Here is a 23134-nt window from a genome sequence, read left to right as displayed (position 1 = left end):
ACTCAACTTTGATTTTGGCATAATAACTGAAAAAGTGTGGGGAGGGGGAAGCAATGAGTAAGTAACCTGCTTAGAATGTTACAGTCTTTTCATATACTATAGAAAAATAGTTTAAATGATTCGGAGTACAGCATGTGGACTGCATATATTCAGTAAAATAAAAGGATAAGAATCTGAATGGAAATTTTTAATTTATAAAATAGTTATGTGTTGTCTTCTTTAACTAGAATTACAGAACAGTTTCCGTGTATTGTCTGGGAAACTGAGTGACTAAAGCAGTGCCCTGGGGAACCGTGGAGAGTGAGGGAAAGGAGACTTGGGGTACTGAAATCTGACGTAAGGAACAAAGGGTCCAGACTTCGGTACCAGAGTCAGCTGACATCAGTGGTACCCAGGCAACCAGAGTCATATGACATCAATGGCATCCAGTGGCAAGGGCAAGTACCCACATGTTAAAATCAATGTCATTTCTCCCCAAAAGTAACTAAACTTTTTGGAGTAAAGACTTACTCCAAGTTTGATTCCTGGAAATACAAATTCAGTCTGGAATATCTTGCATCAGCAATGATGATGAAGATACAGTGAGCATTCACAAAATAGTGGTTTTTTAATTAAGACAAAAGTCAGCTATAAGAGGCCCTTAATGACCAAAATTGATTTATTCCAACATCAATAAGTAATATTACAGACACACTGAAAATATGAAAATTACCACCATGAACAAAGGACAACGGATTTAGATAAGAATCAGTAATTGCTAGAACTATCAGAAGAAATGTGGTTGAGACGTGGTGTGTTTATACTCACGGAGCTTTATCCCAGAGATTGCATGTTAAGTACAGAAAGAAAAGTGACCCCTCATACTGGGTAAAGCTGGCAGGTTTTACTAACAGACTAATCAGACAGCATCAGCAATAGAGGACCAGTCAGCAATGCAACATGACAACACCCATCTAACGAGATGCAACCTAAGGCTGCAGAGTGGGAAAGGGTCTAGAATAGTAGTTGCTGGACCCTCCCGCCTCCTGTGAGGACATCAGCTCCCATTTTATAGACCAGTTCCCTTTGTGAGAAATCCAGGAACAAGTGAAGAAATTGCTGGACTCCAGGTGACATGAAGTCAGTAGGAGACACCACAGAACCCATTTGGCCTTCATCTTACTTCTGTCTACAGGTGGGAGAAAACCCCTAGCTCCTAGCTTCTCCTTGGAGAAGGGAGAAAAGACTGAATATGCATTCAAAATTCAGACTTTGGGAGGCCAGCCACCTGCTGCCCTGGTTTCTGTCTTCCCTAAATCTAACTGGGGAAAAAAAAACCATATAGCAAGGAGTGAACAGGAAAATAGGTAGCTTGTACATAACAGTTTGGCTTTCTGGAGTTGGCTAAGACATTTTCTATATTGCCTCTTTTAGAACACTAGCTGGACTTGACATATCTAAACCCTGAACCTAGTGAGAACAACAAAGTTTCCTCGTAGCCCTCAGTCCGCTATGGACTGAGTCTCAGTTCGCTATGGACTCAGTCATACAGTATGGCAGAAGGATTTTAAAGGGAGCAATGGGTCACAAACCCTGAAAAAAAAAAATCAGTAACTTCTTGCAATTGGAAAGCTACTTAAAATCCAGTTTTAAAAAGGGGGGCGGGGAATCTGGCCTGGGTGGTGGCTCACTCAGCAAAGTGTCTGCTTTGCAAGCATGAGGATTTGACTTCATATCCCAGTGACTACAGAGATGTGCTCATGACCGCAACTCTTGAGGAATAGAAACAGGAGGTTCTCTGGATCTCACTGACTGTGCTGGCTAGCTTTATGTCAACTGACCCACACTAGAGTCATCAGAGAGAAGGGATCCTCAATTGAGACAATGCCTCCATAAGATCCAGCTGTAGGCAAGTCTATTGGGCATTTTCTTAATTAGTGATCATTCAGGGAAGGTACCATCCCTGGGCTGGTGGTCCTGAGTTCTATAAGAAAGCAGGCAAACCAAGCCACAAGGAGCAGGCCAGTAAGCAGCATCCCTCCATGTGTCGGCGTCAGCTCCTGCCTCCAGGTTCCTGTGCTGTTTGAGTTCCTGACCTGACTTCCTTCAGTAATGAACAGTGATAAGGAAGTGTAAGCCGAATAAACCCTTTTCTCCCCAGCTTACTTTTGGTCACGGTGTTTCATCACAGCAATGGAAATTATAACTATGACACTGAGCTACTTGTCTAGCAGTCAGTAGCTCCAGTTTCAGTGAGAGGCCTGTCTCTAAACAGCCAAGGTGGGGAGTAATTGAGAGGACACCAGTGATAAACCTCTGCCCTCCACACACATGCACACACACACACACACACACACACACACACACATACATAAACCAAAACAAGCTGAAGAGGAAGAAAAGGGAGAAATGGCCACACCACAGTTTGAGAGGACTTCCAGATATCTAGCCCCACTGATAGCCAAAATACAGAGAGCTTTTTATTAAAAAAAAATTATGAATCTTAACACACATTAATAATGTGCTTGAAGAAGCAAGAAAGCAGGACCAAATTGAAAAATCGGAATAAATATCCAGAAACATACCCTAAAAATGTCAATAGAAGAATTACCTGCAGAAAATGTACAGTAAGTATCCTAGAGATAGTGACCAAACTCAAGAGCAAAGGGCCTTCAACAGTATCAAAGTTTCAAAAAGTTGAAAAGTGTTTTTAAAAAAGAAAAAATAAATAAAAAAAGAATCAAATAAAATATTGGAGCTACAGAATGCGAAAACTAAACTGAATAATTCACTATAGGAGTGTAATAGCCTACATGATCAAGCAGATGGAGGACCAGATAACAGGCTTGTGCTGTCTAAAACTGGAGCATCCCATTACCTCTTTCCCATGGAGACACAGTCCAAAACTCCTTTGCGAGCCTGAAACTGAAGATTCATGTTACCTGTAAATGTTGTGCTTTTCCTATTCATAATATACAAACCCAGTACCTTTTCCCTTTTTATTAATAATTTATCCTGCACAGAACTTCTAAATTATGAAGTTTAAAGTCCATAAAAAACAACCTAAATTTATTTTTTTCTTCCTCACAATGTCATGGATGTAATACTGAAGCTTGTATTTTTCACCAGTTTTAATAGATGATATTTGTCCTGTCTAATTGAGAGCGTTCTCTTTTCGCTTAAATGAAGAGTCTGTGGCCACGTATTAACATACCAAAATTATTGGCGTCATTACCTGTTTCTTTGAGCTCATTACTGTGTAAAATAAAGGTTACTGAACACAGCTCTTAACATACAGTGTCTACTATGATGGATTGCCAGCTACTTATGAAACAGACGGATAGATAACATAGATGGGTGCCCAGGCAAAGACACACAGCCAGGGTGGAGCAGGAGAGGCCATTGTGCTACTTAGACTACAGCTTTAAGCTTATGGATTGTCTGGTTCTGGAATTATCCACTTAACATTTACAAACCACTCCTGCTTCAAATCACTGAAACTGCAAAAAGCGCTACCATAATCAAAACGGAGTACTGATCTCAGTCAGAAAGAAAAAAACTGGTAAATAAGAAAAGACAGCCTAAGGGCAAGACATCAAACAGTTACTGGATAGCGGAAGGGGGCGGGTGGAGAAAACTCATTTGAAGAAATAATGGTTAACATTTTCCCAACTCAGAAAAGGGAATAGACACCAAGACACAAGATGACTACAAACCCCAGAAAGTACTGGAGTTTCTCAGCAGCACACGTTAGGATCAAAATGTCAGAAATGAAGAAGGATTTTGAAAGTAGCAGAAGAAAGAGAGACTTCCTAAAGAGAGCCTTCATTAAAAAGATGCCAGCATATTTCTCCACAGAAACCTTCAAGGGCAGAAGTGTTGGGGGGAGGGTGTCAATTCAAAGTGCTTAGTGAAGAAAAAAAGCTGGCAAGCAAGAATACCACCTCCAGCAAAGCTGCCCTTCAAAAATGAAGGATATTTCAAACTATCAAAAACAAATAAAGACATTCTCAATTAAACGCAGTAAGCTTTATTGGCCTCACAAAAAGTGCGAAAGGGGTTCTTCCAGTCGAGAGCTAGTCAGCAGTAAGAAAGTACGGCACTCTCCAGTGAGAACTCAGAGAGATCACTGCGACCCTGGGAAAGGAGTGTGTGCATCACTGAGCCCTGATGTAGAAGTTAGAGAACAGCAGTGTGGAAAATGTTCGACTAGAGAATACTTTTTAAACCACACAGCTTAAAAAGTGTATTCTGCCGTAGCAACGGAGAAATGAACTAGCAAAGAGTCAGTTTTCCTGAAGTTGAAGGTAAAATTGTTATGAGCCGAGAATGTCAGCTTGGACTTGGTGATGCTTAGATTTTAATGCCTTGAGAATCAAGGGAAATGCTTACATAAGATACAAAATGAACGCCTTTAATCCCAGCACTTGGGAGGCAGAGGCAGGCGGATCTCTGTGAGTTCGAGACCAGCCTGGTCTACAAGAGCTAGTTCCAGGACAGGCTCCAAAGCCACAGAGAAACCCTGTCTCGAAAAACCAAAAAAAAAAAAAAAAAAGATACAAAATGAAAATGAACCAAAGTGTATCACAGTAAAAACTAGAAATCCAAAGAAAGTCAGCGGAGAAAGACAAAGGGTCAGATAGCTACAAAGAGGGGGTTAAAATGCGCACTAATGGTGACAGTGTTTGCTATTAACAGTAAGTAGTATTGAATGCCAACAAATTAAATTCCCAATCAAAAGGTGTAGAGTAACTACATAAAGACAAAATCTAAAATTTCACCATTGTTTACAGGATGCACACTTCAGATTTCCTGGCATACGTGTGCAAGCATGATAAAGTCCTTCAGGTAGATATCCAAGAGTGATAGAGCCGGATCGTGTGGTAGCTCTGGTTTCAGCCTTTTGAGGAAGCTCGAAATTGACAGCAATTTCCACAGTGGCTGTGCTAATTTCCCTTCCCTCCAGCAATGAATAAGTCAGTGGTCCCTGTCTGCACACCCAGCACCAGCATCTGCTGCAGTTTGTTTCTTTGATCTTTGATTTTTGATCTTTGATCTTGGGCATTTTGTCTTGCAAGTGCTGGGATTAAAGACTTGAGCCACCACAACCACCTAGGTTTTTTAATTGTTTGATGTATTTGGCTATCAAGGAAATTCAAGTTAAAACTTCTTTGAGATTTCATCTTATCCCAATGTGAATTCAAAGCCAGCCTGGTCTATGTGTTCCAAGAGAATCAGAGCTACCTAAAAGGGGATCATGTCTCAAAACATAATCAATAAAAAGAAATTTAAAAAGCAAAATCTAAACCATTTGTATTTCATCTTTTGAGAACTATTTAAATGCATGCTCCAGTTTTTAACTGGTATGTTTTCTTGCTGTTCAGATTTTTCTGTTCTCTGCATATTCTAGAAATTTAGTGGCTCTCAGACATATAGCTGGTAAAGCTTCTCACTGGGACTGCATTGGGGTCAATCTGTGATTTTTATATCTAATGTTTGGTTTTATGAAGTTGGGTATCTTTGTGTTTGGTATAGAAATGTTTATAATTATAATATCCTCTCTGGATTTTCCTTTGGATGAGTATTAAATGTACTTTCTTTCCTCTTCTGATAAGTTTTGGTTTGAAAACTAACTTTATTGGATACTAAAATAGCGACGCCTGCCTCTGCTCCATTTTTCTAAAATACCGTCTTCCATCCTATGACGTGCCTTGCTGGTACTTGTGTTTCTTGGAGGCAAAAAGATGGATTCTGATTTCTAATCCGATCAGTTAGTCTCTGTCTTTTGTGGGCTGATCTTAGACTGTTAAAATTGAGGGTTAGTAATAAATGATGTTTAGTGATGATGTTTTCTTGGTGTTAACTGTTCTGGGATTATGTACTCACTGTGCCCACTTTAGTATGTTTTAATCATCTCTTCAGTCCAAAGTATTCCTAATATTCTCAGTAGAGGAAGGTTTGTGAACATAAAATTCCTGAAGTCTGTTCTTATCGTGGAAAGTTTTCTTTCTCCTTCAATTACAACTGATGGTTTTGCTCAGTTTGGAAGTTTGGGCTCGCGTATGTGGTCATTTAGAACTTGCAGGACTTCTGCCCAGGCCCTTCTGCCTTCCAAAGTCTCCACTGAAATCAGCTATTCGTCTGATGGCCCTGCCTCTCTATGTGACGTGGTCTTTCTCTCTTGCCTGCTCTCGATAGCTCTTTTTTGCCCTGTGCATTTCATGTTTGATTTGTGTGTGTTGTGGAGAGTTTCTTTTTGGTTCTGGCTGCTTTGTGTTCTGAATGCTTCTTGTACCTTAGCAAGCATCCCTTTCTTTAGATTTGGGAAATTTCTTCTATAATTTTATTGAAAATATTTTCTGTGCCTTTAAGCTGTGTTTCTGCTCCTTCTTGTATATCTACTATTTGCAGGTTTGGTATTTTTTAGTGTCTCAGATTTCCTGTATGTTCTCCTCTTGGGACTTTTGACATTTACTATTTTCTTTGACTAAGTGATCCACTTCCTCTACCTTGCCTTCAAGACCTGCTGTTCTCTCTTCCACAGGATTCTATGTTAGTTGTACTTTCCTGTCTGCTCTTTGTTTGATTTCCCAAGTTTTTAGAGTTTTATTTTGTTTGGACTTTTCTTCAGAGATTCTTTGTCTTTATTGATTCCATTTTCTTATCTTGAACTGTCTTCATTATTTCATTCAATTGTGTTTTTGTGTTTCTCATTCATATCGTCTTTGAGATCATTGAACATACTTATAATTGCTATTTTTAAGTCATTTTCCTATGTATTATCAAAGTGCTTTTCTCAAAAATCAGTACACTATGGATGCTAATTTGAGGAAGAGACTTGTTGTCTTCTTTATTCATATCGTTTTTGTATTTGGACCTAGACATCTGGAATTAGGTCTTCGGTGGTAGTTCTTGGTGACTTTCTGTTCCCTCCTTTGTCGAGGGGTTGTTTAGATACTTGTTTGTTCTTATCCCAGCCTGCAATCGTGTGGGTCGCTTGAAAGTTGATTGATGTTCAATCTTGGGGCCACTATATTTTGGTTTGCAAATGGGGTGTCTAAAGTGATCTTATCTCAGGGTAGTTCTGGGCAGACTCCACAGGTGTAGGTGGATGTCAGACAAGGTAATAAGCAGGGAAACTGTTTTAACCACATTTTTAAAAGAAGAAACAACTAAAAATACATTTCTTTACTCTTTTTAGAGATATTTTATTGTATTTTTATTTTATGTGCATTAGTGTTTTGCCGTGGGTGTCAAGTTCTCAGAAACTGGAGTTACTGACAGGTGTAAACTGCCGTGTGGGTGCTGGGGTTTGAACCCTGGTCCTCTGGAAGAGTAGTCAATGCTCTTAACTGTTGAACCCTTCTCCTCTTTCTTTACTCTTGATAATATATTTTTAATATTAATCTAATCATGAATATGAAAACAAAAATAAACATTGATATATTCAACAAAGCAAATGTCCTCAACTTGTGACAAAATATATACTGTCTTATTTTTAGAAACACATTCTAGGGGTGGGAGAGATGGGTCAGTTGTTCTGAGAGTTCACTGTTTCTTCAGAGTCCCCAGGTTCACTTCCTAGCACTCACATTAAGCAGTTCATAACCACCTGAACTCCAACTCCAGGAGATCCAACTTGCTCTTCTCCACAGGTACCAGTACACACTCATACACATAAATTTTTAAAAATAAATAATTTGCAAATCTAAGACTTCCTAGAACCAATAATTTATTTAAAAATGTAAAACCAAAAAAAAATAAAATAAAATAAAAAAATAATAAAAATATACATTTTGTCATTTATTTTCTAGTTACTACTTCTGGGTAACAAAATATCCCCCCAATAGTGGCTTTTTAAAAAGAAACTTGCAGCTCCAAAGGACAGTACTGAGGAAGGTGTGCACTGACCTAAGTGTAGGGAGTAGGGAAACTGGCAGCCAAGTAAAACAGAGAGTCAGTCCAACAACCAGATTCTGTATTTTAGCCACATTTTAAAAGAAGACATTGTTAAAATATCTTTCTTAACTCTTGAGGGTATATTTTTAATATTAATCTAATCATGAATATTGGGCTAAGGATGGTGTGCACTGGATAAAGAAGGTGTGAACTGGGCTAAGGAAGTGTATGCACTGACCTGAGAAAGGTGTGCAGTGGGCTAAGAAAGGTGTGAAGTGGGTTAAGGAAGGTGTTCAGTGGGCAAAGGAAGGTGTGAACTGGACTGAGGAAGTACGCACTGGCCTTAGAAGGGTGTGCAGTGGGCTAAGAAAGGTGTGAAGTAGGTTAAGAAAGGTGTTCAGTGGGCGAAAGAATATGTACGCTGTGGTTTTTCTTGACAAGCACTGAAAGGCAGGTGGCTGGCAGAGCTGGAAGCTGCTGTGATATTTGCTCCTGACAGTTCGGTCTTGGTTCTCAGCAGAACTATGACTGTCTCTAGAGGTCACGTGATAGTGCTCTACAGAGAGGCGCTAATTCAATCTCACCAACCACATTCAAGGATTTGGATGACTGGGATTGGGCCTCGTGATCTTCAAGATTAGTTTATCAGACCTTGTCTTTCTAAACCAGTGAACTTTCTGTTAAGTGGACCTGTTTCTGGAGAGTGCACAGCCAGTTCTGTGGCCCATGGGCAGTGCTGACCTGGGACAGCAAGGGGAAGACAAACCCCACTGCTGTTTCCTCTGCAGCACTAACCACATCATCTTCCTCTGAGACAGCTCTCTGATGAGATGCTGGATGCCTACTAGATGTTAGAAATCAAGAAGTATTCCCAGGACATCATAGTGTGCAGTGCATCAGTGGTGGGAACACGTGCCAGGTAAGAGTCTTTAACCGCAGAAAACTCAGGGTTCAGATGTTCATATGAAGGGAGAGGACAAGCATGGAGAGGCCTGGTGGAATGGCCGATAGTCATTGCCATGAGGTCTCCGCTTTCTGTCTCTGTACTCTGCCATGCTATGGTTTCACTATTAAATGACTTTCTAAGGCAAGAGCACAAAGTAAAGAAAATAATATTAATTATGATAAAAAGAAAAATAGAACAAGGTCAATGTCCCACTGAAAGAAAATGCTTCAAAACTGTGTCTATTTAAAACCATGCTTATGAACACTGTGGTAACAGCATGTTATAAAATATCTTAACTGTCAAATTATTAATTAGTACACATGCACAGATATTTTAAGACAAAATAATTGCAGCACTTTTTTGGGATTTAGAAACAAATCCTTTTCTTCAAACTTTAGAACATTAACGTCAGCTAAAAGTTTGTGAGTGAAGAGGTAAACACTAGTCATGTAGCTTAACTGTCTTTAATTCACTTCCTCCCTCCAATAGCTGAAGGCCTGAACAAAGAACTGAGCAAGGAATAGTAGACCTTGAAAGGGGAAATAGAGAAGCTAAGTGCTAATTCAGCCAACAAAAGCTCTGTGCTGTCTCATACAAGTCCTCACTGAAGTTGGTGATTACTAGTCTATAAATATACATAAATCTATATGTATGTGTGTGTATGTATGTATGTGTGTATGTTATAGGCCTTATCTGACCTTGGTGGATATTTTACAAATGAAGAAACTGACATTTCAAACAATTTCATTGCTTCATGAAAGGGAAACAAATAGAAAAATACCTACATTCTACTATCACTGGACTCAGATGGCAGAATGACCCTGGTCCACACTTGTGACCTTCACTTTTTTAAGAAACAGAATTCATCTACATTTCTCAGTTGGGCTACTCATCTGAAAGGGAGGGTACATTCTAGAAAAGAATTTGGACATGAGTGAAAGAACACAGCAACAGCAGCAGTGGGAAATGAAAGCTGACAGAAGGAAAAGACATGAAAAGTGCCCGAAGAACTGAGACAGCATAGGTCTGTGGCAGCTCAGAGCTGTTCCGCCTCAAACACACAGCCCCTGGGCAATGCTAGGTTGGCACATTTGTAGTCAGTGTCCTCTATTCCTAGCACGGGAGGAACATAACGCAATTACTTTATGGAAGGGACACCTCCCTAGCTACCCCCTTCCGGTTCTCAGTGGATGTGGGTTTCTCTTGATTTGCCTTCATAAAACTAAAAAATCCAGCACAAGATTTACAAGCTGATTTCTAAGCCACTGCCCCTCAGAAAATTCAATCCCAGATGCACTATTTGGTTTCTCTGCCTACCTAGAGGCTGGCACATGGACTTCACGGCAACTCCGTTATCGGGACGCTGTGGAATATTTTGCTCGCAACTTAACAACTGAAAGTGAGGCATCAGCTGAAGCTCTCCATGCCGCTGTGGTTTACATCGAAGGCTGCTCTTTGTAGAAACATGATTTCTGCGGTTTAACTTTAGGCTGTTTTCTGTGGTCCTCCCCTGGAACAGGAATGCGTCAGAGGAACAGCTTCGCTTCCTGCGCAGGCTGGAAAGTGTTACCAGCAAAGTTTGGAGACACTGTGAGCGAGCGCTTCGCCATATGTCACACTAAACTTGATATGCAAAATCCTATCGGTTTCCAGTTTCCCAGAACATTCAGAAGGAGGAAAGAAAAAAAAAGAAAGAAAGAAGCTCCGACTTATAAATATAAAAAGCATCTGTCTGCACAGGAAATCCTGCTCTGTCATTTCGCAAATGATTCCTACTTATATGTACAAGCGAAATCAGATCTGATGAACCATGCAGGAAATGATGTGCTGTTTTGTTTAGCATTTGCGTAGTTGTGCATGGCTGGCTGGTGGGCTGCCATTGCACAGAGATCTCAGCAGCGCTGCCCAGTGTGGTCCTGAAGCATTCATGTTTCCAAGTTAAACCTTCCTGCGAGATACAATGTTTAGGCTTAAATGCTCCCACCCCCATTTTCAGCTCAAGAAGCCTCATGAGCACCCACGAAATGCTTGGCAGTTTCACCATAATGCCTTATTTCTTACTGACTTTCCAAGCCTCTAAAGAATGTTCCTACAGTCAGTCACACCCGGACACAAATGCCCTTCACTTAATTATCAGTAACACTTAGTGAGGGTAGTCATTTGTTTGTTTGTTTGTTTGTTGACACATGATCCTACTGTATAGCCCTGACTGGTCTGGAACTCCATCTGTAGACCCAGCCAGCCTTGAATTCACAGAGAACAGCCTCCTGTGCTGGGATTAATGTCATGTGCCTCCACATCTAGCCGTTAGTAGCACTTTTAAGAATACTTCTGTGATGTCTCGTGGCCCACTTCCCCAATGGGACACATGGTTTTGCAGCATCTTTTACAGGGAACCAGCTTTCTATCCTGAAAGCCAGTGAGTGCCTCGTGGCTCTCGTGAGATGAACAGATACACGCAGCCAGAACGCTGTCAGTCATCAGTCTGCGAGGCCCCTCACACCGTCTGTTCGCAGCCCCTGTTTCCGTGTCAGCAGCACTTGCTTTCTTGACTACAAACTCTTGTCATCAATATGATGTTTGTCCTTCGTTCCATTGGTTGTTTTCTAGCACCACAGACGTCACTAAGACTTCTTCTGGCAGACTCGCTGTTTTGGCGATGTTTTCAACCAAAGTCCTCTAACTGCAAAACCGTTCTGGTTTGCTCTTTCTCTTTTCATTCATTTTTCTTCTTTAGTAAACTGAGCTTCTTCTTGTTCTCAGTCACTTGTTTCCATCTCTCCAGTCATGTTACTGTCACATACTCATGATTCTTGTTCATACATCACCAGTAGTCTCTTCATTTACAACCTTCTGTATTTCAAAGGTTGCTATGCTTTGATATTTCTTTCTTTAGAAAAATTCTTTAGAAAGACACTATCTACTCCTCCCTCCAATCTCAGAAGCATTAAAATGGCTCCCTCAGATATATAAAAAAAAAATGTGCCCATTCCCTTTTCCCTCAGAAACCAGAGATGGAAACTCTCTGCCCCCCTTAGCAGAACTAAAACAAAAGCCGTACCTGTTCGTATGGCATGGATAACACGCAGTGTGTGGCCTGTCTCTTCCTTCTCCTGGGGATAGGCATAATCAAAGTATTCTCTCAGCCTGGCATGCGTAGGAAAAGGACTTGACATCTATTAGAAGAAGCAATTCTATACTGAATTGTTGGTCTCTGGAGAGAAGAAAGACTCGCTATAAATGCATACTTTTCAGCCTTGAGAAAATACAAATGTGCATTTTTATATTTGATTAACTCTAGCAAAATGTCATCAAGAAGGTTCAAACTAAGGTAGATGTGCTTTATTCCTTTAATCCTAGAACTACAAAGGCAAAGATAGGAGGATCTCTGTGAATTTAAGGCTAGCCTGGTCTACATAGTAAGTTCCAAGGTAGCCTATCTCAAAAAAAAAGGAAAGAAGAAAGGGAGGAAGAAGAGGCAGGCGGATCTCTGTGAGTTCGAGACCAGCCTGGTCTACAAGAGCTAGTTCCAGGACAGGCTCCAAAACCACAGAGAAACCCTGTCTCGAAAAACCAAAAAAAAAAAAAAAAAAAGGGAAGAAGAGAGGGGAAAGGGGAAAGAGGAAGGGAGGAAAGAAAAGAAAGTTCAAACATTTTCTTTTGGGGTACTGGGAGATACCATCAACACTAGGCAATAGGAGTTAGAGTTCTACTTCCCTGTGTTCAATGAGATGTGTAGGTATTTCTTCAGCAACAAGGCCTTACCGTCAGTTTGTGGAGAGCAACTAATAGCCTGAGTTATTTAGGGGTTTTCCTGGGGTCCCTATTAGATGTGGTTCATTCCTGGCACTGGAGATTTCAGTCAGTGGTAGGAGAAATCTGGTTGGGGTTTTTGTCTGCCTTGTCATCCAGTGTTACAGCTGAGGTGCTTATATGAAGGTCTATGCCCAACCCAAAGTCCTCCATGTGATAGAATAGTGAACAGAAAAGCAAACATGATGTCAGATTGAGAAAATAGCTGAAAGGGACAGAAGAGTCCTGCCTTCCCCTGCCCTATTTTCCTTCCCTACTTCCATTATTAAGGCAAATTTTCTGTTTCAACAGGTAGCCTTCCCTAATCATTAATATTTAATGAAACCATTTACTTAAAGCTATTTATCACTTTCACAGTTCCCATTGTGTCTAGGGTCACTTGATTGTGAATAATAATAATAATGCCAAAGCAAAACATTTTTGAAATTTTTCTATAAGTCTAACTGTTTTGCACTTTAATCAAGACAAATATACCGGGGCTGGAGTTATGGCTCAGAGGTTAAGAGCATTGCCTGCTCTTCCAAAGGTCCTGAGTTTAATTCCCAGCAACCACATGGTGGCTCACAACCATCTGTAATGGGGTCTGGTGCCCTCTTCTGGCCTACAAGCATACACACAGACAGAATATTGTATACATAATAAATAGATAAATAAATATTTTTTAAAAAAGACAAATATACCTTCAGTTTCATAACATTATCGAGTCCCTCGGATCTTTTCTCAGCAGCTTGTGCCATGTGGAAGGACTAATGATTTTAGCATGTGAACAATGCTAACTGCTGATTGCTCTGAACAAGGTGGTTTACATAGTTCCTAAGAAATTGAAAATGAGTAATATAGAATAGTATCACCCATAGAATGTTTTCTAAGAGATTTAGAATTTAAATAGCAAGATATGAGTCAAATGTAGATTTCCCACTATGAATTATTTTTAAATAGATATCTAACCTGCTTAGAGTCTTCCTTGAACTAAACTCTTGCCCTGAGTTAGAGACCCTCATTGTCTTGATCATTCGTCTGTTGCTATGAAGAGACACCATGACCACAGCAACCCATTTTTAAAAAAAGCATTTAATTGAGGCTTGCTTACCATTTCAAAGGGTTAGTTCATTATTACCATGGTAGGGAGCATGGTGGCACACAGACAGACATGGTGCTGGAGAAGGAACTGTCAGTTCTACATTCAGATCTGCAAGCAGCAGGATGAGAGAGGCACTGGGCCTGGCTTGGAGTTTTTAAAAGTAAAAACCCACCCCCAGTGACACACTTCATCCAACAAGGCCATACCTCCTAATCCTTCTCAATTTGTGTTTCCCCTGATGACTAAGCATTCAAATATATGAGTCTACTCTATAGGGGCCATTCTTTTTCAAACCACCACACCTATGATGACATTTTCCCAGTACTGATGAATAACAGCCTGTTTTACCTGCAGCCTTTGCAGTTTGTGGTCATTGCTGTTTTGACTCTTAAAGCTTAAGCTTTTTTATATATTTTTGTTTCTTCTACATCTTTACACAGCTTCATGCCTTACTCGTACAGCTAGGATTGTCTTGCCCTGTTAGGCCCTGGTAAATTTTTATGCCAAATATCATTGTTTAAAATACCATGTTTCAGTTGAAACACTTACATGCAGTTTGTATAGTAACCAAACACCAGTTCTTTCTCATAAAGGTGGGGCACCTTGAGTTCTTTCATCAGTGTCTAGCAGGTGGATTTTCTTCATTCTCTTCTTCCTTGTCATTTGAGTATTTACCCTCTACATGAAGAAATAAAATTCTGAGCTAACTTGGAACTCCCATGACTCCTCAAAAAACACTGGATTAAAGGAACTATCTTAAAATAAGAAAATAAATATTTAAAAATATTGTTTAAGTAATAAGGGGGGTCCAAGTGGATACACATGAATTTCCCTAGAAAGGGGAAGTATAGATCTCCTGGGTGGAGTGGGTGCAGGTGGGCATGGGAACTTAAGGGATCAAATGGGGGGAATGGGGGAGAGCGCTGAGAGAGATTACAGGAAAGGGGAACTTCATGGGATCTGGTAGAAGCCCGATGCAAGGGAAATTCCCCAGAGTCTAGAAGGATGGCCCCAACTAGGGCGTAGTAAATGCGTAGCCTGAACTGGCCATACCCTGCGATCTGATTGGCGACTACCCCAAGTGTCAGCAGAGAACCTTACAGAGGCAGATTCAGAGACCCAGGGCCAAACGTTGGACTGAGCTCAGGGAGTCCTGATGAGGAGAGGAAGGAGGGATTGTAGGAGCCGGGGGATCAGAAATAGTGTAGAAAAACCCACAGAAACAGCTACCCTGGCTCATGGGAACTCAGAGTCCGAACCAACAACCAAGGAGCCTGCGTGAGACTGACCTAGGCCTTCTGCATATATGTGACAATTGTGTAGCTTATTCTGTTTGTGGAAATCCTGGCAGTGGAGCAGAGGCTATCCCTGGTGATATGGCTAGCTCTTGGGTACCTATTCCCCATGCAGAATTGCCTTGCCTGAATATAGGGGGAGGTGCTTGGTCTTGCTCATGCCCATGGGAGGCCTGCCCCTCTCTGAGTGAATATGGAGGAGAAGTGGATTGAGGAGGGGAAGCAAAGAAGAAGTTGGGGAGGGGATGAAAGGAGAAGAAGAGGAGGCTGTGATCAGGATGTAAAAATAAATTAATTAAATAAAAAAAGTTAAGTTTTAAATAATCAGAAACATAGTGAACACAGCAATGGAAACAGTGAAATAACAGCCTCCAGATGGAAGACGACCCTTGCTGATGTATGTTTAAATTAATGTCTAGAATAAAGAACTCAATAAATTAAACAATCAAATTCTAAAATCATCCCATCAGTAAATAGGCCAATGAATAGACAGCTCTCAACAGTAAAAATTCTAGTGGTCAATAGGTATATGAAAAAAATGTTAAATACCTTAGATATCAGAGAAATGCTGGTAAAACCCTGTATTGTGTGTCTCTCGCCCTAGTCAAAAGGGCTGTCATCAAGGAAATAGGCAAAAAGTGCTACCTAGTGGGAATTCAAACCAGCCACTATAGAACTACTGTGGAGGTTCCTCACAAAACTGGAAATGGAATCCAAACACAGCATTCATAATTAAATATGTTATTTGTATACTCATTAAAAAAGAATCGTAAACAAATCAAGCAGAAACTTAGAGGGCATTCCCACCTTTTGAAAGTGTAATACTTTTTCATTCACAAATGAATGGACAAGTTTGATGCGTTGTTTCCCCTTCCAGGCATGGTTCAGCTCTGTGAGCTAGCTTGCCAACTGCCCCCCGCCAGTGAGTTCGGTCTTTGTGGCTGCCAAAATTCAGTTCATTCACATGTGAACCAAAGTCAGATTTTCATGTGGTCCATTTTCTTTCCGTTTCTTTTTCATCTACCAAGTCTTTGAAGTTAAATTAGACACATTCTCAAACATGTATTTCAATTTCCTCTCTACATTTTCATTATACTGGAGGGGCAGGGCTTTAAAACTAAGATGGAAAATGGTTCCTGCAGGAGAACGAAGATGGTTGCGCTACAAAACCGAGCAACACCTTTGTGGTATGAGCCTGTCTGCGTAAGAAAGGTTTTCTTCTAATTAATCGCCTCTGAAGTGATCGTCTGTAGTAACTGTGTTCTTTATTCTCTTCCTGAAAGTCTAACGCTACAAGACCAACTGTGTCTGTTCCCTAAATTGCTGAAGTAGGGTCTTCCAGAATAATGAGACAACATCGGAACAGCACAAGACACAGACACAATGCAGACTTAATTGAAAATCGCTGGTGTCAGAGTTGGAATGACTGCGTGAAATGCAAACATGTGTTCCGAAGCTGAATCATTAACAATGCGTTCCAGCAGCGTTACTTCTGATATCTAGCGGAGACATTCATTCGTCAGTCACTAGCTTGTAACCAAAGAGCTGAATTTGTGGTTCTGATCGAAGCATCAGGAAAACTAAGCAAGTAATGGCCAAGAAGACAAAACACGTCAAGCTAAATTGCTTTAAATTGCATTGACCTCATCCCTGTACCTTTGAAACCTGTCCCTAATTGAGAGCAATTGATTTGCCCTCGCGGCTTTATTTTAAAGCTTGCCAGATCCCAAATTTAAAATGTTAAGGCCTTTTCTGAAGATTGTTCTGCAACTGAGTTTTCTCTGAGATGATTCAATGGTGAGCATGGCGCAAGGCAAGCATTAAAACAGAACTCGGTGAATGTAAACCTTTGAAATCGAAGTCACATCTGTTTGCTGCCATTGGAGCAATAACATGAATGCGAAACTGTCAACGGAAAACAGGAGAGCCCAAACTATGGACGATCTGCCAAGTTCTCAAAACTCGCCTCTCATATGCCAGCTGTACCCTAGCCCCTCTCTTACTTGTATAACCCCCGTAGAGAGTAACCAGAAACTTCAGTGAGCAGGAGAAAAAGTTGAATCATCACTGATTGGAGATTACTTTTTATTCCTGGTAGCTTGCACCTTCCAGCACTATTAAAAGAAGAAAGACTACATTTAATGAGTAGACCTCAGTTCTGTTCTACAAACACTAGCAGCCTATTCAATTCGGTTTTAAAGTATTTCCTTAATTGGTCAGTGAAGGCAATAATATAGTCATTGATCTTGATGAATCATATTTAGCGACAGGACTCTATAAAAATTAAAGGCAATAATATCCTGCAATAGTTGTTGAAAGAGAGCATAAAGTACAATGAAGTGGAAACAAGCCTGTGTTTGTACACCAGGAGGAGCAAGTTACATGCACAAATGCAGGGATGCATTCCCTAGGATGGGGAGCAGAGGATGATAAGTGAAAAACATGAGGTAGGAAGATGTTTGATGGACTCTTGAAGTACAGAGGGTGTGGCGGTAGGACTGTGGTATACGGTATGGTGACCGCGTGGCCACTCTACACTGAAAAGTACTGTGACTATCATAGAGCACATCAGATTTGCTAGACTAGTCTTAAGGGTGCAGAACACTGGAGGTTCAGGCGCCTGGTGTATGTGCTTAGCCAAGGAGCAAAGCTACCATCAGGGATTGACTGAATGCCTCAAAGTCAGAATCCTGCCCAAGCACGAAACTCCCTCATTACTGAAGGACTCTCAGTTGCACTCAGCCAAAGAAGACTGATGATTGTGTCATCATTGTCTTCCCATGCTCCTCCCTCAGCGGGCACATCAGGGCCAGATCTTGATCAGCAACTCGCTCCTGGCATCGTCTCACAACCCTTTGTGTGACATATGCTTGTGTGGAAGCCACTGGTAAACCACCCAGTTAACCTGTGTCTGGGTCTGGGCTGAGAATGTAGAAGAGTAACTCCCCACTACAGTGTCCTGAAAGTCAACCCTCAGCCCAAAAGGATTGTGAAAGCTAAGATTAATTGAAAGAAAAATAAATTAATGATGAAAGACTTAGATGTTCACGTGTGAAATTTCGGGAAAGGATATAGATGGGAGTAGTTTGAAATTAGTGAATCAATGTGGTGATTCCACCTAGAGACAAGCAGGTGAAGAACAAAGTCCAGAGAAACAGCCTAGCCAAAGAATGCAAGGTTTGTTTCCAAAGAGAGATCCTACCTCAAAGGAATGCGGTGGAGAGTTAGAAAGAAAATTTAATCCCCTCCTTTGGTCTCTCTGTGCTCCTAGGTCTGCATACCCACTCAAGCCCCTGTGAATGCATCAGATACACATACAAGAAGAGACCAGGCTGCCAGGGAGAGGCCTCAGCAAGTAAAATTGCTTGTTCTAGACCTGAGGAGCAGAGTTCAACACAGTTAATTAGATAACTTTAAGAAGAAGAGGAGAAAGAGATTAGGACCATACACTAAGATGTTATTAGTAGTTCTCATTGTGTTTTCCCTGAAGCTGTGCTGAAATAGCTCCGTATTGGGAGAGAAATCAGTGGGAGAACTGCTTCCCAGTCTCACTGGCTGGTCAATGAAAAAGATGATTTAAGAAACCATGAGTGGGGGAGGGGAGCTGGAGAGATGTCTCAGTGATTAAGGGTACAGACTGCTTTTTCAGAGGACCTGGGCTCAATTCTCAGCATCCACATGGCGGCTCACAACTCTCTATCACTCCAAGATCTGATACTCTCAAATAGACATACATGCTGGCAAAACACCAACACACAAAAATAAAAATAAATTATTTTTAAAAAGAAGCTATGAGTAAAGTCCCAAGTCGCTGCCTAATAGAAAAGATCTGAAGATGGATGCAGAAAAATAAGTGGTAAGGGGTGGCAGATCTGAGCTAGTGAGCTGCTGGAACACTGCTGTAAAATAGAAAAATGATGTTTCCTCAAACTAGAAGGAGCATCAATGACTATAAATCTATAAATAGCTATTGTTTGTTACGCAACAGGCTGTGCTCTGGGTTTCTTTATCACTGTAATGGCGACCCTAAGGTCACTCTACAGGTTCCCCTGCTGTCAGTCTGGAGTCAGTGAGCTCCCACTAGCTCAGGTCAGCCATTTCTATGGGTTCCCCATCATGGTCTTGACCCCTTTGCTCATATTATCACTCCTCCCTCTCTCCAACTGGACTGTGGGAGCTTGTCCCAGTGCTTAGCTGTGGATCTCTGCATCTGCTTCCATCAGTTGCTAGATGAAGGTTCTATGATGACATTTAAGGTAGTCATCAATGTGATCACAGGGGAAGGGCAGTGCAGGCACCCTCTCCACTATTGCTTAGGGTCTTAGCTGGGGTCATCCTTGTGGATTCCTAGGAATTTCCCTGGTGCCAGGTTTCTTGCTAGCCCCATAATAGCTCCCTGAATCAAGATATTTCTTTCCTTACTCTCCCTCTCTGTCCTTCACCCATCTCAGCCATCTGGTTTCCTCGTGTTCTCCTTCCCCCTTCCCTTCTCTCCTCCCACTTCCCTTCTCTTTCCCTCCCCACCCCGACAATGCTCCCATATTTCTCAGGAGATCTTGCTTATTTCCCCTTCCCAGGGGGATCCATGTATTCTCTCTTGGGGTTCTCCTTGTTACCTAGCTTCTCTGGGGTCATAGGCTGGTTATCCTTTGCTTTTACGTCTAATATCCACTTGTGAGTGAGTACATACTGTGTTTGTCTTTCTGGGTCTGAGTTACCTCACTCAGGATGGTTTTTCTCGTTCCATCCATTTGCCTGCAAATTTCAAGATGTCATTTTTTAAAAAATCATTGAGTAGTACTCCATGTGTAAATGAATGATATTTTCTTTATCTATTCTTCAATTGAGGGCCATCTAGGTTGTTTCTAGGTTTTTGCTATACCTTGTTCAGCCTAGCTATAGCAGGGAGGGCGTTGGTCCTGCCTCAAAGTGATATGTCAAACTCTGTTGACTCCCAATGGGAGGCCTCACCCTCTCTGAGGAGTGGATGGAGGTGGGAGCGGTGGGAGGAAGGTGGGGGAGTGAGAGGAGAGGAGGGGAAGGAGTGGGAACTGGGATGGTATGTAAAATGAGAAAAGATTGTTTGAGAGAGCGAGAGAGCCAGAGGATCATTTTTAAGGCTTCGGTTTTAAGAGTGAAAATAATAAGAATGATGTGGCTCATCAGAGAGCTGTGGCTGCATTGACAAGCTGGGCACTAGTTAAAAGTCGCCCTCCAAGTGCTTTGAAAGTTCTAAGATCTGTTCAGGCAGAGAGGCAAGAACACAACTGAATAATCACGTTCAGAACTTTTCTCATGAAAGCCTGGAGACTCTGCCCCGTGAAGTACAGGATACTGATGCTTCATCTTATGTTGTGCGGACTGCATTTCATGTCGGATATCAAGGTGACATTTTCTTAGGTCTTGATTGAAAATCCTTATACAGACCATTTAATTCAAAAAGCTAAATCTAATGTTGCTATGATCATACTGCCCTCTAGTGTTAAAATAATCCATGTTTATGCCAAAGTTTATTTACCTTTTTCAGATCAGTATTTTCATGACCCATTTGTCCAACTATGGAAATGACCGACTGGGATTATATACATTTGTGAATCTAGCCAACTTTGTGCAGACCTGGACCAACCTGCGTCTTCACACCCTGCCTCCAGCCCAGCTGGCTCACAAGTATTTTGAGCTCTTTCCTGATCAGAAAGACCCTCTCTGGCAGGTAAAATCAGATCAATAATTGGTACAAATAGTCCCACAAACTGTTTGTGGTTGTGTGACGTTATCCAAATGTGAGAACTCAGAGTATCTGGGTTCAAACTGTGCATTTGGGAAACATTAAGTTCTGAGAAACTACTTCCTACTGAATGGTAGGACTATATTAATGCTAACCATGAGCAACAACTTCCCTTCCTTTCCCCATCTGAAAGTATAGACTATTGAGTGAAGGATTCTGTAGGCAGTAATGTTTTCAAGCAGGAGTGAGAAGTCAATGTTCAGACTGCCAAAAGTTGAAAACAGATAATGATAAATAAGTAGTGTTTTAGCAGTTGGCCATCTAGTCAGCCTTACACACACACACACACACACACACACTTGTCTGTAGATACCAGTCCACATTAGCAGTTCTCTGGAGGAAGCTCGGTGCTGATAGGCTGTATTAGTTTTTGGTGGGGGTCACAAGCATCCTTTCTTCTTACCCACAACAAATCACCAAGTGCTAGCCACTTGGAACACACCCAACTTCCCCAGTGGGTTCACCCCTTATCTTTAAGCTGGAATCACTATCCTTATAAGTGAGTGATTTAAAGCAAACTGTTGTACAGAGCCGCAACTAAAAGAAATCCATCCCTCTTGTCTTTGCTTCGTATAAACAAGTCTATTTAACTTCACAGATCTATAGTGTGAGCTGACCAGAAGGAAAGAGTGATCCTGCTTGCTCGTTCATGAGACACTACTAGAGAATGCTGTAATCTTTCCCCCTACATTAATGTGCATACTGTATCTTAGCAGAAAGTATGTTCTAGATACAAATACACAGTCTGTCGAAAGGTAACCTGTGTAATATAACAGTTCACCTTCATTTTACACTTCTGCTAAAATGGGGGACTTTCAGCATCACAGTCAGTAAAGTTACATCTTCAGATGTGTATTTACCAAATTTTGAAGGTAGCTGGAAGGAATTAACTGATTCAGTTACTTTGAAGAAAAATAATAATAAGGTTCAAGGGAACTGTAAGTAGCGCACTTTAGTGAATGCTTGAGAGTGTATCTCCCTTTAGGCTGTGGTTCTCAGCCTTCCTCATGCTGTGATCTTTAATTCAATTCCTCATGTATGGTGACTTCAGCCATAAAATTATTTATGTTGCTGTTTCATAGCCGTAATTTTGCTGCTGTTACAAATTGTAATATAGAGGCGAAAGGGGTTGTGACCCACAGGTTGAGAACCAAATGCTGTAGACTAACAGAAAGAATAGTGTATTCCCAACAGGCTCACGTCTTTAAGGGGAGAGGTTAACTGTAGAATTGCCAGGAGCAGGAAAACATGATCTACCTCTCCCTGTCCCACTCCCTCACCCTCAACCGAAGGACTGAAAGAAATCCAGAGCTTCACGGAGGCCACCTCCCAGCTTTCAGTTTCTGAATGAGACCCCTAGCTTATCATGCTGCCTCCTTGGGTATCTCAAAATGAAGATTGGAGACTCTAGCTCAAAAATGGATGCGCACACACACACACACACACACACACGCATAACATCTCTTATTCCTCTCCCATACAGAACCCCTGTGATGACAAACGCCACAGAGACATTTGGTCTAAAGAAAAAACCTGCGATCGTTTACCAAAATTCTTGGTAATCGGACCCCAAAAAACTGGTAAGAACTTTTAATATTACTATCAAATAAAGTAAAACAACTAGACAATTAGTCCTCATTGCAGCAGGACCTTGAGCCTCCTGTAAAGCTGCTGAAGCAACAGCTTACATTACAATATACTCCAACACCATCTTGTTCGGCCGGGTATTATACTAAGGCTTTGTCTGGCTGTTTAAAAGTGTGGGGGGGGGGGACATGGATGTCATTTGAAAGACAGCACTCAGTGTGCTAGCACGTCTTATTTTTTTCCCCAAGGCTCTTACTCCAGAAGTGTAGTTAATATTTCTAAAACTAAAACTAATTTTGTGTTTAGAAAGTGACTGACAGGATTTGCTCAAATGCCAAGAGAGAGACATATGTAAGTAAACTGGATCTTTATAAAAAAATCTTTTCCAGAAAAAAAAAAAAAAAAAAACGGTCTCGACTTTTCAGATAGTTTACATTCTTGCAGAGATAACTTCTTTTTTACGATCCAAAAAAAAAAATCTTTGACAAGCATAATTACTAGACATAAACAAAACTTGCTGCTATCAAGCTGTTTATTCAAACCCAGGAGGAATCGACTACACACCTTCTTAAACTGGCATGCAGTTTGTTCCCCCATAAACTTTTTGTTTCTGTGAAACTCACTATTCAGGTGAAGCCCAGTGGAAGTTTTAATGACAAATATTTGAGCTGCATCCTGCATGATAAATTACTTGGGGGCCCTCGGATTCTGTCTTCATAGAAAACAGTCACGAAAACTGCCTTGTGTGG

The 23134-nt window shown here is 41.1% G+C and overlaps 1 protein-coding gene across 4 annotated transcripts in view; it reads left to right on the top strand.

Annotated features, from left to right (window-relative positions):
• The window catches only part of LOC130889545 (bifunctional heparan sulfate N-deacetylase/N-sulfotransferase 3), a 126465-nt gene that overhangs the window by 74718 nt on the left and 28613 nt on the right, over nucleotides 1–23134 (top strand). For all 4 annotated transcript variants that reach the window (XR_009058601.1, XM_057793354.1, XM_057793355.1 and 1 more), the window contains exons 7-8: nucleotides 20541–20723; nucleotides 22282–22378. Coding sequence is in view for 3 of the 4 variants with exons in the window: in XM_057793354.1 (XP_057649337.1) it covers nucleotides 20541–20723; nucleotides 22282–22378 (280 nt within the window). In the remaining variant the exon portion in view is untranslated. The remainder of the gene's footprint in view (nucleotides 1–20540; nucleotides 20724–22281; nucleotides 22379–23134) is intronic.

This window comes from Chionomys nivalis, chromosome 18 (assembly GCF_950005125.1).
Source record: "Chionomys nivalis chromosome 18, mChiNiv1.1, whole genome shotgun sequence".
NCBI classification, from domain to species: domain Eukaryota; kingdom Metazoa; phylum Chordata; class Mammalia; order Rodentia; family Cricetidae; genus Chionomys; species Chionomys nivalis.
The sequence above is the reverse complement of the archived record's forward strand: the minus strand, read 5'-3'. Positions and strand labels throughout refer to the sequence as shown.